General features: G+C 40.1%; 1 protein-coding gene across 11 annotated transcripts in view; it reads left to right on the forward strand.

Annotated features, from left to right (window-relative positions):
* Positions 1-12,456, forward strand: part of SYNE2 (spectrin repeat containing nuclear envelope protein 2) — a 342,533-nt gene that overhangs the window by 212,915 nt on the left and 117,162 nt on the right. For all 11 annotated transcript variants that reach the window (XM_047864572.1, XM_047864571.1, XM_047864576.1 and 8 more), the window contains exons 58-59: positions 5,657-5,842; positions 10,387-10,509. In XM_047864572.1, the coding sequence (XP_047720528.1) occupies positions 5,657-5,842; positions 10,387-10,509 (309 nt within the window). The remainder of the gene's footprint in view (positions 1-5,656; positions 5,843-10,386; positions 10,510-12,456) is intronic.

Raw genomic sequence — 12,456 nt, forward strand, 5'->3', positions numbered from 1 at the left:
CAAGCATACTCTACACTGTCAACGTAGAGCCCAGTGTGGGGCTCCGTCTCACAAACCATGAGATCATGACCTGAGCTGAGATCAAGAGTTGGACGCTTAACCAACTGAGCCACCCGGGCACCCCTGTCCTCTTTTATTTAAAAAAAATTTTTTTAATGTTTATTCATTTTTGAGAGAGAGAATGTGAGCAGGGGAGGGGCAGAGAGAGAGGGAGACACAGAATCCAAAGCAGGCTCCAGGCTCTGAGCTGTCAGCACAGAGCCCGATGCGGGGCTCAAACCCACGGACCACGAGATCATGACCTGAGCCAAAGCTGGATGCTTAACTGAGCCACCCAGGTGCCCCTGTCGTCTTTTATTTTAAATTGCCTGTATTTTCTACCAGTTGCAAGGAGTTTGCAAAGACAGAAGAGAGGAGTGATACTCTTTTCCTCAAATGCTTGTTATGAGTTTAAAACAAATTTACAAGAGTGAGTTCAGGCAAAAGCATCTCTAATTTTGCTGTCTTCTACTGACCCAAATGTGACGTGTGAAAGAATCTCAGTCATGAGGACATTCTAATTTGCTGGCCTTAGTGTATGAACTAGAACTTAGTCTAACTCTACTTTCTGAGCTAGAGGAAGTAGGCACAAGAGAAGGCTGATTTACTGTAGAAGGTATCCTCATAAATCCTCCAATGGGAAGTAAGTCTCAAACAACTAGTCATATGTGAATATGCCATTTTGTCCCTATTTTGAAAATAGTTGTTCTACTTTTAAGATACCCTTTTCTACTTCTTTAGCATTACCAGGCATTGATATTTAAAAATGTCTCTTGAAGAAGTATCAAAACTCCCAACTAAGCTTCTACCTGGATTGTATTTGTTAAAATCTTTTTGTAACCCAAAGATGATTCCAGAAATACTGCTGTTGTAGTTAAGAATTATTGAAACATAAATTTTCGGGGCGCCTGGGTGGCGCAGTCGGTTAAGCGTCCGACTGCAGCCAGGTCACGATCTCGCGGTCCGTGAGTTCGAGCCCCGCGTCAGGCTCTGGGCTGATGGCTCGGAGCCTGGAGCCTGTTTCCGATTCTGTGTCTCCCTCTCTCCCTGCCCCTCCCCCGTTCATGCTCTGTCTCTCTCTGTCCCAAAAATAAATAAAAAACGTTGAAAAAAAACACATAAATTTTCTTTGTAAAAATAGACAAATTGTTTTTTTACTCAATTTCATTGAGGTATAATTTACATATAGTAAAATACACATATAATATATGCATATATATATTTTTTTTTACTGTTTATTTTATTTTTGAGAGAGAGCGCAGGGGAGCAGTAGAGAGAGGGAGAGAGAAAGTCCCAAGCAGGCTCTGTAGTGTCTGCACAGAGCCTGATGCAGGGCTTGAACTCATGAACCCATAAGATCATGACCTGAGCTGAAATCAAGGGTTGGATGCTTAACCAACTGAGCCACCTAGGCGCCCCTATGTGTTTTTTAATAAGCTCTACGCCCAACGTGGGGCTTGAACTCATGACCCCACAGTCAAGAGTTGCATGCTCTACTGGGGCGCCTTGGTGGCTCAGGTTATGATCCCAGGGGCATGGGATCAAGCCCTACCTTGGCCTTTGAATTGAATGTGGAGCCTGCTTAAGAATTCTCTCTCCCTTTGCCCCTCTGCCCTGCTTATATGTGCTCTCTCTCTCTCTCTAAAATAGAATAGAATAAGATTACATTTGACATGACATGACATGACATGACATGACATGACATGACATTACAAAGAGTTGCATGCTGTACCAACTGAGCCAGCCAGGTGCCCCCAGATACGTCTATTTTAAGTGTGCAACTGATGAGTTTTGATAAAGGGATACAATTGTGTAACAACCACCACCACCGTCAATATAAAGCACATCTCCATCACCTCAGAGTTTCCTCTGCCTCTTTCCACAATGTCCTGTAAAGAGAATCGTATAGTATACAGCCTTTTTTACCTGACTTACTTGGCGTAATGTTTTCAAGATTCATCCAGATTGTTAATGTTTATAGATCATTCTTTTGATTGTTGAGTAGTGTTCCATTTGTGGAAATATGCAACATATTTATCCCTTTACCAGTTAATGGACATTGGCTTATTTCAAGTTTTGGACTATGCTAGGTTAGCAGCTTAAAACAACAGACATTTATTATCTCAGTTTCTGTGGGTCAGGAATTCAGGCGCGACTTAGCTGAGTGCCTCTGGCTCAAGGTCTCTTGTAAGAATGCAGTCACGCCTCGCTGTGGGTGAGGGAGAAGACAGGATGCACTTCCAAGGTCATTCACTTGGCTATTGGCAGGCCTCAGAAAATCTATTTCTATATACAGACCTGTGGCCCTCCCCCACAAAACTGCCTCATGGCCTGGTAGCTGACTTTCCTCACCATGAACGATCTAAAAAAGAGAGCCCCCAAGACAGAAACAGTCTTTTTATAACCTAATCTTGGAAGTGACATCTCAGTAAGGAATCAGTAGAGCCAGTAGTAAATCAGCAAGTAAATTAGTAAGCCCAACCTACATTTCAAAGGAGTTGATTATAAGGGCCTGAGTATCAGGAGGTGGGGATCAGGGGGTCTTACAGGCTACTGTAAGCAGAGCTGTGAATGGTCATATACAAATCTTTGTGTGGATGTATGTCTTCATTTCATTTCATTTCATTTCATTTGGTAGATGACTAGGAGTATGATTGTTGGCCTTTATGGTAGGTCTTTAAATGGATAAGAAATGGTCACATTGTTTTCCAAAATGGCTAAACGCCCATTTTTCAGTCCAACTGGCCATATGAGTTCTAATGGCTCCATATTCTCACCTGCACTCGATATCATCTTGTAAATTTTAGCCATTCCAGTGACATGTAGTGGTATCTTATTGTGGTTTAAATGGCCTTTCTTGGGGCGCCTGCGTGGCTCAGTCGGTTAAGCGTCTGACTTCGGTTCAGGTCATGATCTCACGGTCCTTGAGTTCGAGCCCCGCGTCGGGCTCTGTGCTGACAGCTCAGAGCCTGGAGCCTGTTTCGGATTCTGTGTCTCCCTCTCTCTCTGACCCTCCCCTGTTCATGCTCTATCTCTCTCTGTCTCAAAAATAAATAAACGTTAAATAAATAAATAAATAAATAAATAGCCTTTCTTTATGACTAATAATTTATTTATTTGAACATTTACTTATGTGTTTGTCATTTGCTTCCTTTGTGAAATGTCTATTGAAGTTTTTAATTGGGTTGTCTTTCTATTATTGAATTGTAAGTATTATTTATAAAATGTTCTAAAAGCAGTCCTTTAACACATATATGATTTACACATATTCTCTCCGTCTGTGGCTTTTCATTCTCCCAATATTGTCTTTCAGAGAGCAAATGTTGGTAGTTTGATGGAATCCAATTTTTAATATTTTTCTTTCATGGGTTATCCTTTTGTGTTGTATGTAAGAAATCTTTACCTAACCCAGGGCTACAATGGTCTCCTGTCTTTTCTTCTAGAAATTGTATAGTTTTAATTCTTTTCTATTTTTATTTTTTTAGTGTTTATTTATTTTTGAGAGAGAGACAGAGTGTGAGCAGGGAGCAGGCAGAGAGAGAGAGAGAGAGACACAGAATCGGAAGCAGGCTTCAGGCTCTGAGTTGTCAGCGCAGAGCCCAACGTGGGGCTCGAACTCACAAATCGTGAGATTGTGGCCTGAGCTGAAGTCGGTGGCTTAACTGACTGAGCCACCCAGGCGCCCCTGTATAGTTTTAATTCTTACTTTTAGGTCCTCAATCCATTTCAAGTTTGTTTTTGTACGTTGTATGAAGGTTCACTTTTTTCTGTGGGGATATCTGAGTGTTCCCACACCATTTGGTGAAAAGACTCACCAATGAATTACTTTGGTGCCTTATTTAAAATCAGTTGCCATGTTGTAGATGTGGGTCTATTTCTAGACTCTCTGTTTCTTTCTGCTGATCTATGTGTCTGTTCTTTCACTGATGTGACCCAGTCTGGATTACTGTAGCCGTATAGTAAGTCTTGAAATCAGGTAGCATAATTTCTACAACTAGTTCTTTTTCAAATTTCTTTTGACTAATCTGGGTCTTTTGCAATTCAGCGTAAGTTTTGGCATCAGCTTGTCAATATACAGAGGACTGTTGGAATTTTGAGTGGATTGCGTTAAATCTGTAGATCAGTTTGGCGAGAATTGACATCTTAACCGTTGACTGTTCCAATCCAGCAACACGACAGATCTCTTTATTTTGGTCCTTTTTAATTTCTCTCAGTGGTGTTTCATAATCTTTAGTGTATAGGTCTTACATGTAAATTGTTGAATTTATCCCTAAGTATTTTATATTTTTGATGCTATTGTAAAATGGTATTATTGGTTAAAAAAAAAACAAAGAGCATTGGTTTTAAATTTTGTTTTCCATAAAGTTTTCTCCTTCTAGGATTTCAAATAAGGACAACATAAAATTCTGAATAACCTAAAAAATTTTAGAGACCAGAATTCTAATTGAATTAAGTAAATGTTCTTTCTCATACCATATTATGTTTTATGGAATCACCTGAAGACTACGCTAGGTTAAACATTTCCAGTTGGTGGCTGAGATATCTTGAAATCTTAAGTTTGAAAGTTAGTTAATACATTATCATTGTTAAAAGAAGAAAGAAAAAAATTATAAGGAGGATTGTCTACGAAACTGTAAAAATGGATGTTTTTCTCTTTCATTTGGTTTTATCAGATAGAGTCCCTTTGGTGTCAGGTTATTCAGGTCAACTCAAATCGTAGGGATGCCTCATGGAAGTCGGTGGCATCATGTGGTAAGGCCACGCGAGGACATCGGCACCAGGACTGACAAGCCACAGGATTGCCTCTTCATTCCCAATCCTCACTTCGTGTACCTCTTTCTCTCGAATTCACATTCCCAAAGTTACAAGTCCAGCCAATTAGAGAGAGCCTGAATGGCTTTCTTGGCCCGGATTTCAGATGACAGAGGGATGGACCGCAGGTCAGGTGTTCCTGGTTCTTTTACTGATGGCTGGAGGAGCAGGGTTGCATGGTATATAATAGCTGCTAGGAGCCCACCAAAATGGGGTAGACACTCCAAAGTCACCCAATGCTGTTTACAATATAGTGTTTAGTATTTTATTATGATTAAAGTGGGGTTTTTTTGAGAGCAAGAGTGTGAGCAGGAGAAGGGCAGAGGGAGAGAGAGAGGTGTGGGGCAGAGAGAGAGACAAGAGAGACAGAGAGAGAGAGAGAGAGAGAGAGAGAGAGAGAGAGAGAGAATCTCAAGCAGGCTCCATGCCCAGTGTGGAGCCTGATCTCACAACCTTGAGATCATGACCTGAGCCCAAATCAAGAGTCCGATGCTTAACTGACTGAACCACCCCCAGTGTCTTATTATGAAATGAAATGAATAGGAGTTTGAAATGCTGAGGCAGTTTTAAAATTCTCGGATTTAAAATTTTCTTACTAAAGTGCAATTGACACACATTATAAGAGTTTCAGGTGTGCAGTGAAATGATTTGATATTTGCATGTATTGCAAAATGATCACCACAGTAAGTCTAGTTAATACGCCACACTATATACAGTTAGAAAATTTTCTCCAATTTCGATATTAATCAACCTCTTTTAGTATCTTGATGTTCTCTCTCTTTTTTCCTTGTTTTCCATTATGTAGATGGCTTTGGAAGATTCAGAACAGAAACACAATCTTTTACATTCAGTGTTCACGGATCTAGAAGACTTGTCAATAATTTTTGAAACTGATGATTTAGCACAATCTGTACAAGAGTTAAGTCGTCAAGTGGCAGCTTTACAACAAAAAATCATGGAGAGCCTTCCACAGATTCAACGGATGGCTGATGTAAGTAGACACTACAAAGATGTTATTTCTTATTTTTAATTTATATTTCATTTAGCAAATTAGAGTTATACCACTAATCAACTCTTAACTATATGAAGACATACTGATCTGGTACATATTTCACTTATGCTCTTATTTCTTGAATTGTATTTTACTTTAATTTTTTTAAGTTTATTTATTTTGAGAGAGAGAGTGTGAGTGGGGCAGGGGCAGAGAAAGAGGGAGACAGAGAATTCCAAGCAGGCTCCACGCTGTCAGCACAGAACCCGACTTAGGGCTTGAATTCACCAACAGTGAGATCAGGACCTGAGCCAAAACCAAGAGTTGGATGCTTAACTGACTGAGCCACCCAGGGGCCCCAATTTTACTTTAATTTGCAACTTTTATTGTGTAGTGCATATCCCCATTTTTGGTCCAGAAGTGGTCTATTTAAAGGAAAGAATCCTCATCAAGTAAGCTCACTGTTTACTCTTTGTCAGAGAGACGATAATTGTTGATATAAACATACAAATTAGCAAAGTGGGACTTGAACAGATAATCTCCCAAGTCTTCATTGACCAATAACAAATATTTGCTGAGGGGCTGCTGTATGGCAGCCACCAGATTTTGAAATAATTTTATTTATTTCCGCTTGAAACATGTGAGGCATTTATTTAAGGATCAAGTCATATAGCAAAGGCAGGTACAATTAATTATTTACTTTTTGTTTCTGTTACATTGCCTATGCCACACTTATGTAACTTCAGGATAATGATTGCTAAACATTCTTGGTTATTGAAGCTTATTCCAAGGTTTTTAAATGCTTCTATAACTTTTGATAGAAATTACCCTAAGAGATACGGTTTATTTTCTTATACCCTTTTCAATATAAGATGCAAAAAATAATTTCAATATAATTTAACTTTTCTTTGTAACTTGAAGATATCACTAGGAAGTTGCTGTATTCATTACTTCATTTGCTTGTAAAGTTACGCTTATCTGATATTAAATGGCTCCAGACTGTTTTAATTTGAAACCCTCAGTCTATTTCGTTTTTACTTTTTAAGTTCTATTTATTTTTGAGAGAGAGCGAGAGAGTGCATGTACGTGCGTGCACCCAAGCAGGGGAGGGGCAGAGAGAGAGGGAGACAGACAATCCCTAACAGGCTCCTGGCTATGAACGCAGAGCCCATCACCGGGGCTCGAGCTCATAAACCATGAGATCGTGACCTGAGCTGAAATCAAGAGTTGGACCAACTGAACCACTGAGGTGCCCCTGAAACCCTCAGTCTATTCCCGTGTAGTTTTCTATCCCTTTCATTATGAGCTGTACCTTTTGGTTGTTACAGTGTGTCTGCATTTAGCTCTCTTTAAGTAAAGGTCTAAAGGCCTTCTTACAGGGGCGCCTGGGTGGCGCAGTCGGTTAAGCGTCCGACCTCAGCCAGGTCACGATCTCGCGGTCCATGAGTTCGAGCCCCGCGTCGGGCTCTGGGCTGATGGCTCAGAGCCTGGAGCTTGTTTCCGATTCTGTGTCTCCCTCTCTCTCTGCCCCTCCCCCGTTCATGCTCTGTCTCTCTCTGTCCCAAAAATAAATAAACGTTAAAAAAAAATAAAAAAAATAAAGGCCTTCTTACAGTGCAAGTGGATTTCAATATGTAGGGTTTGTAGCATGTACTCATGCATTTATGGTTTTGTATCACGTGTAGGTTTATTACACATGCTGCAGCCTTTTCACTGTTCTAGGTTCTTGGCCAAGTCCTAGAGGTTGACACTGATGAGAGAATAACCACCAGACAAATGATCTGTTTGTTTAAATTAATATGAGTATGTTATAAAGTTAATTTGGTGACTCTGCATGACAATAGTTCATTAGGGGATTGGCAAGAAAATCCTGTCAATTTTTCTAGCTTCTTTTGTGTTCATTTTCCAAGGGTGACTTTGTCATTTTACTTGAAGTGGTAGAAATTTTTAAATTGTAGACCCACTTGTATTCAAGTGTTTAAACACATTCCAAAGATAAATCTAAAGAGTTCATAGATATTGAGAATTAAAAATTGAAGGGGCGCCTGGGTGGCTTAGCCTGTTGAGTGACCGACCGACTTCGGCTCAGGTCATGATCTCCATGGTTTGTGAGTTCGAGCCCCACGTCGGGCTCTGTGCTGACAGCTCAGAGCCTAGAGCCTGCTTCGGATTCTGTGTCTCCCTCTCTCTCTGCCCCTCCCCGACTCATGCTCTGTCTCAGAAATAAATAAACATTAAAAAAAAATTTTTTTTTAAATTGATTCATGGGTGCCTGGCTGGCTCAGTCAGAAATGTGTGCAACTCTTGATTTTGGGGTCATGAGTTTGAGCCCCACATTGACCATAGAGATTACTAAAAAAATAAACTTAATAAAATTTATTCAAATGCATAATACTTTTGTTCTCATAGTTTAAGAAATTGAAAGTTGGCCTTATGAGGAGTTTTAACTCAGCAAGGTATAAGCAGTGCTTTGTAGTGTGGTATGCTAATAAAGGAATGACTTTTTTATTGAAAGCAGTTAACATCTACATACACTTTGTTAGGCTTTTTTTTTTTTTTTTAATTCTAATACAGTTAACATATAGTGTTTTATTAGTTTCAGGTGTATAATATAGTGATTCAACAGTTCTGTACATTCCTCAGTGTCCATCACAATGTGTATACTCTAAATCTCTATCACATATTTCACCTATCCCTCTGCCCATCTTTTCTCTGGTAACCATCAGTTTGTTCTCTGTACTTAAGAGGCTGTTTCTTGGTTTGTCTCTTTTTCCTTGTTCATTTGTTTTGTACCATACCTTGTTCATATGGTATTTTCTTTCTCTGACTGGCTGATTTCACTTGGCATTGTGTGATCCATCCATGTGGTTGCAAATGGCAAGTCTTCATTCTTTTTAATGGTTGAGTAATACTCCATTGTATATGTACCACATCTTCTTTATGCATTCATCTATCCATGGGCACTTGGGTTGTTTCCATAATTTGGCTATTGTAAATAATGCTCCAATAAATATAGGAGTGCTATATCTTTTAAATTCGTGTTTTTGTATTTGTTACTGGTAATGGAATTACAGGATCATATGGTAATTCTATTTTTAATTTTTTGAGGAACCTCTACAGTTTTCCACAGCGGCTGCACCAATTTGCATTCCCACCGGTTTGCACAAGGATTCTTTTCTCTCCACAGCCTCACCAACACTTGTTGTGTCTTGTGTTTTTTATTTCAGCCATTCTGACAGGTGTGAGGTGATATCTCTTTGTGGTTTTGATTTGTATTTCCCTGATGATGAGTGATGTTGAGCATCTTTTCATGTGCCTGTTGGCCATCTGGATGCCTTCTTTGGAGAAATGGCTGTTCACATCTTCTGCCCATTTTTATTTTATTTTAAATATTTTTTTGTTTTTTTTATAATAAATAATTTATTTTTTAAGAGAGTGAGAGCATGTGTGCATGCACACACACGGGGGGAGGGGCAGAGAGTGGAGGGGCAAGAGGATCCTAAGCAGGTTCAGAGCTGACAGCGGGAGCTCAAACTCATGAACCATGGGATCAGGACCTGAGCCAAAATCAAGAGTTGCTGCTTAACGAGCTCAGCCACCCAGGCACCACCTCTGCCCATTTTTAAATTGGATTGTTGGTTTTTGTGTGTGTTGAGTTGTAATTTTGGGTACTAATCTTGTATTGGATATGTCATTTGCAAGTATCTTCTCCCATTCAATAGGTTGTCTTTTAGTTTTGTTGATTGTTTCTTTTGCTATGCAGAAGCTTTTTATTTTGACATAGATGCAATAGTTTATTTTTGCTTTTGTTTCCCTTGCCTTAGGAGTCATATCTAGAAAGATATTGTAAAGGCTGATGCCAAAGTGGTTGCTGCCTATGTTCTCGTCTAGGACTTTTATGGTTTCAGGTCTCATATTTAGGTCTTTAATGTATTTTGAATTTAATTTTGTGTATGGTGTAAGAAAGTGATTCAGTTTCAGGGCGCCTGAGTGGCTCAGCCGATTAAGCGTCCAACTCTTGATTCTTGATTTCGGCTCAGATCATCATTTCATGGTTTGGGAGATCGAGCCGCACACTGGCTGCACATACAGCATGGATTCTGCTTAGGATTCTCTCCCCTCCTCCTTCTCCTCTTCTGCCTCTCCCTTGCTGTTCTCACTCTCTTTCTAAAAGAAAAAAAAAAGAAAAAAAAAGAAAGTGGTCCAGTTTCATTCTTTGTATGTAGCTGTCCAGTATCTTCAACATCATTTGTTGAAGATACACTTGGTTATTTTTTTTTATTTTTTATTTTTTTATTTTTATTTGTTTAAGGAATCTCTATACCCCATGTGGGGCTCAAACTCACAACCCTGAGATCAAGAGTTGCGTGCTCTTCCAGCTGAAACAGCCAGGTGCCTCTCACTTGGTTAATTTTTAAGAGGTGTACATGGCAAACATTTTTGCCTAAATTGGAGAACAGAATACGAGGCAATAAATTGTGTTTTATAGGTTATTAACATACAATATATACTACATGAATGTTTTCTTGTTTCTGAAATTCTAGGATGTGGTTGCTATTGAAACTGAAGTAAAATCAATGGACAAAAAGGTTTCAAAAATCAAAGCTATCCTCTTATCCAAAGAAATATTTGATTTTTCGCCTGAAGAACATCTTAAGCATGGGGAGGTAAGTATGCATGGATCATTATTAGAAATATTCTCTCATAATACTTATTATGTTTATGCTTTAAACATGTTTATTATTTTTTTTTAAGTTTTATTTATTCTTGAGAGAGAGAGAGAGAAAGAAAGAGAATGGTGAGCATGAGTGGGAGAGGGGCAGAGCAAGAGGGAGATACAATCCGAAACAGGCTTCAGGTTCTGAGTTGTCAGCACAGAGCCTGACACGGGGCTTGAACTCATGAGCCGTGAGATCATGACCCAAGCCGAAGTCGGATGCTTAACCCAGGTGCCCCTATTATTTATTATGTTTTAAAATATATAATAATGTGACCTGACTAAAAAGTACTTAGTCCTGCCAGAGTAATAGCAAAATAAAGTTGAAAACTAGATATGAATGACACATATCGTGTGTTCAATCATACAGTATTATCTGTATAAAAAGAACTTTTCTATTGGTTATTTTTTCCTGAATTTCTTCTGAAAACTTCAAAGTTTGGAAGTTTTACCATCAAGTCAAATCCCGGTGTTTAATAGTTCAAGGGTTTCAGCCTCAAAGTCAGGAGAACTGGGTTTTAGACCCAACTACACTGCTTACAGGCTGTGTGACTTTCTCAGCAATTAGTTAACATTTCTGGAATTCTCCTACGCGCATTGGTATTGTGGCGAGGGTACTGGATGGTTACAGTGGATGCAGAGCCTCTAGCATAGGACCCGGGGCATATTAAACAGCACACAGACACGGATTTCCTCTCAGCCTAGCAGTCAGCAGCGTGTGCTTGGGAATCAGACAGGCCTGGCTTCAACTCCCAGCCCTACCTCTTATAGCCTGACCTCCCCGGGGTCTTCTAACTTCTGTGAACCCAGTTTCCTTATTGTGAAATGGCGGTTCTGATACCTACCTCCCAGGGTTGTTGTGACGGTTAAAGAAGTGATAGATAGGAAGTTCTTCGTAAAGGGAATAATCTCTTCGCATTTATAGATTATGTAAGTCCGGGTTTTTACGGAACCGATGTCATTGAAGCGAAATATAATTGTACTTTTGGGACTTAGGGAATTTGGCAGGACAATTCAATAAGCACCTTTTGAGGACCTGCGCTGTGGGAAGCCCCGTGCTATGTGCAATTGCTATGAAAGTGAGTAAGAGGCAGAAAGAGGCAGAAACTGCCCTTGCACAGCTCACTGCCTGGTGGCACAAAGCAAAGCAACAGTTCTTCAGAGAGTCAGGGAGGGAGAGAAGGAAGGCAAGGGTGGTCCAAACGCAGAACTTGGTGCTGCGGGTTTACTCTCGCCCCAGGCATTCTTTCCAGAGACCTTTCACTATCGGGGCACAAGTGATCTAAGAGTTCTTTCCAGCCTGAGCCAAGAAAATGCTTTTTTTTTTTTTTTTTTTTTTAACGTTTATTTATTTTTGATACAGAGAGAGACAGAGCATGAATGGGGGAGGGTCAGAGAGAGGGAGACACAGAATCTGAAACAGGCTCCAGGCTCTGAGCTGTCAGCACAGAGCCCGACGCAGGGCTCGAACTCACGGATGGTGAGATCATGACCTGAGCCGAAGTCGGCCGCTTAACCGACTGAGCCACTCAGGCGCCCCCCAGGGAAATGCTTTAAAAATCACAATTTAGGGGTGTCTGGGTGGCTCATTTGGTTAAGCATCAGACTCTTGATTTCAACTCAGGTCATGATCCCACAGTCTGTGGGTTCGAGCCCCGCATCAGGCTCTGCACTGACGGTGCGGAGCCTGCTTGTGATTCTCTCTCTTCCTCTCTCTCTGCCCCCATCCCAGCTTGTTCTCTCTCTCTCTCTCTCTCTCTCTAAAAAATAAAAAAAGAAAAAGAAAAAACTTAAAAAAAATCAAAACTATAGATTAAAGACTAAATCATACAGTATTTTAATTTTGAACAGATTCAGCAGTGGCCATTTCTTTTCATTTACGTACCATGCTTCTCTG

Source organism: Prionailurus viverrinus, chromosome B3 (assembly GCF_022837055.1).
Source record: "Prionailurus viverrinus isolate Anna chromosome B3, UM_Priviv_1.0, whole genome shotgun sequence".
NCBI classification, from domain to species: Eukaryota; Metazoa; Chordata; class Mammalia; order Carnivora; family Felidae; genus Prionailurus; species Prionailurus viverrinus.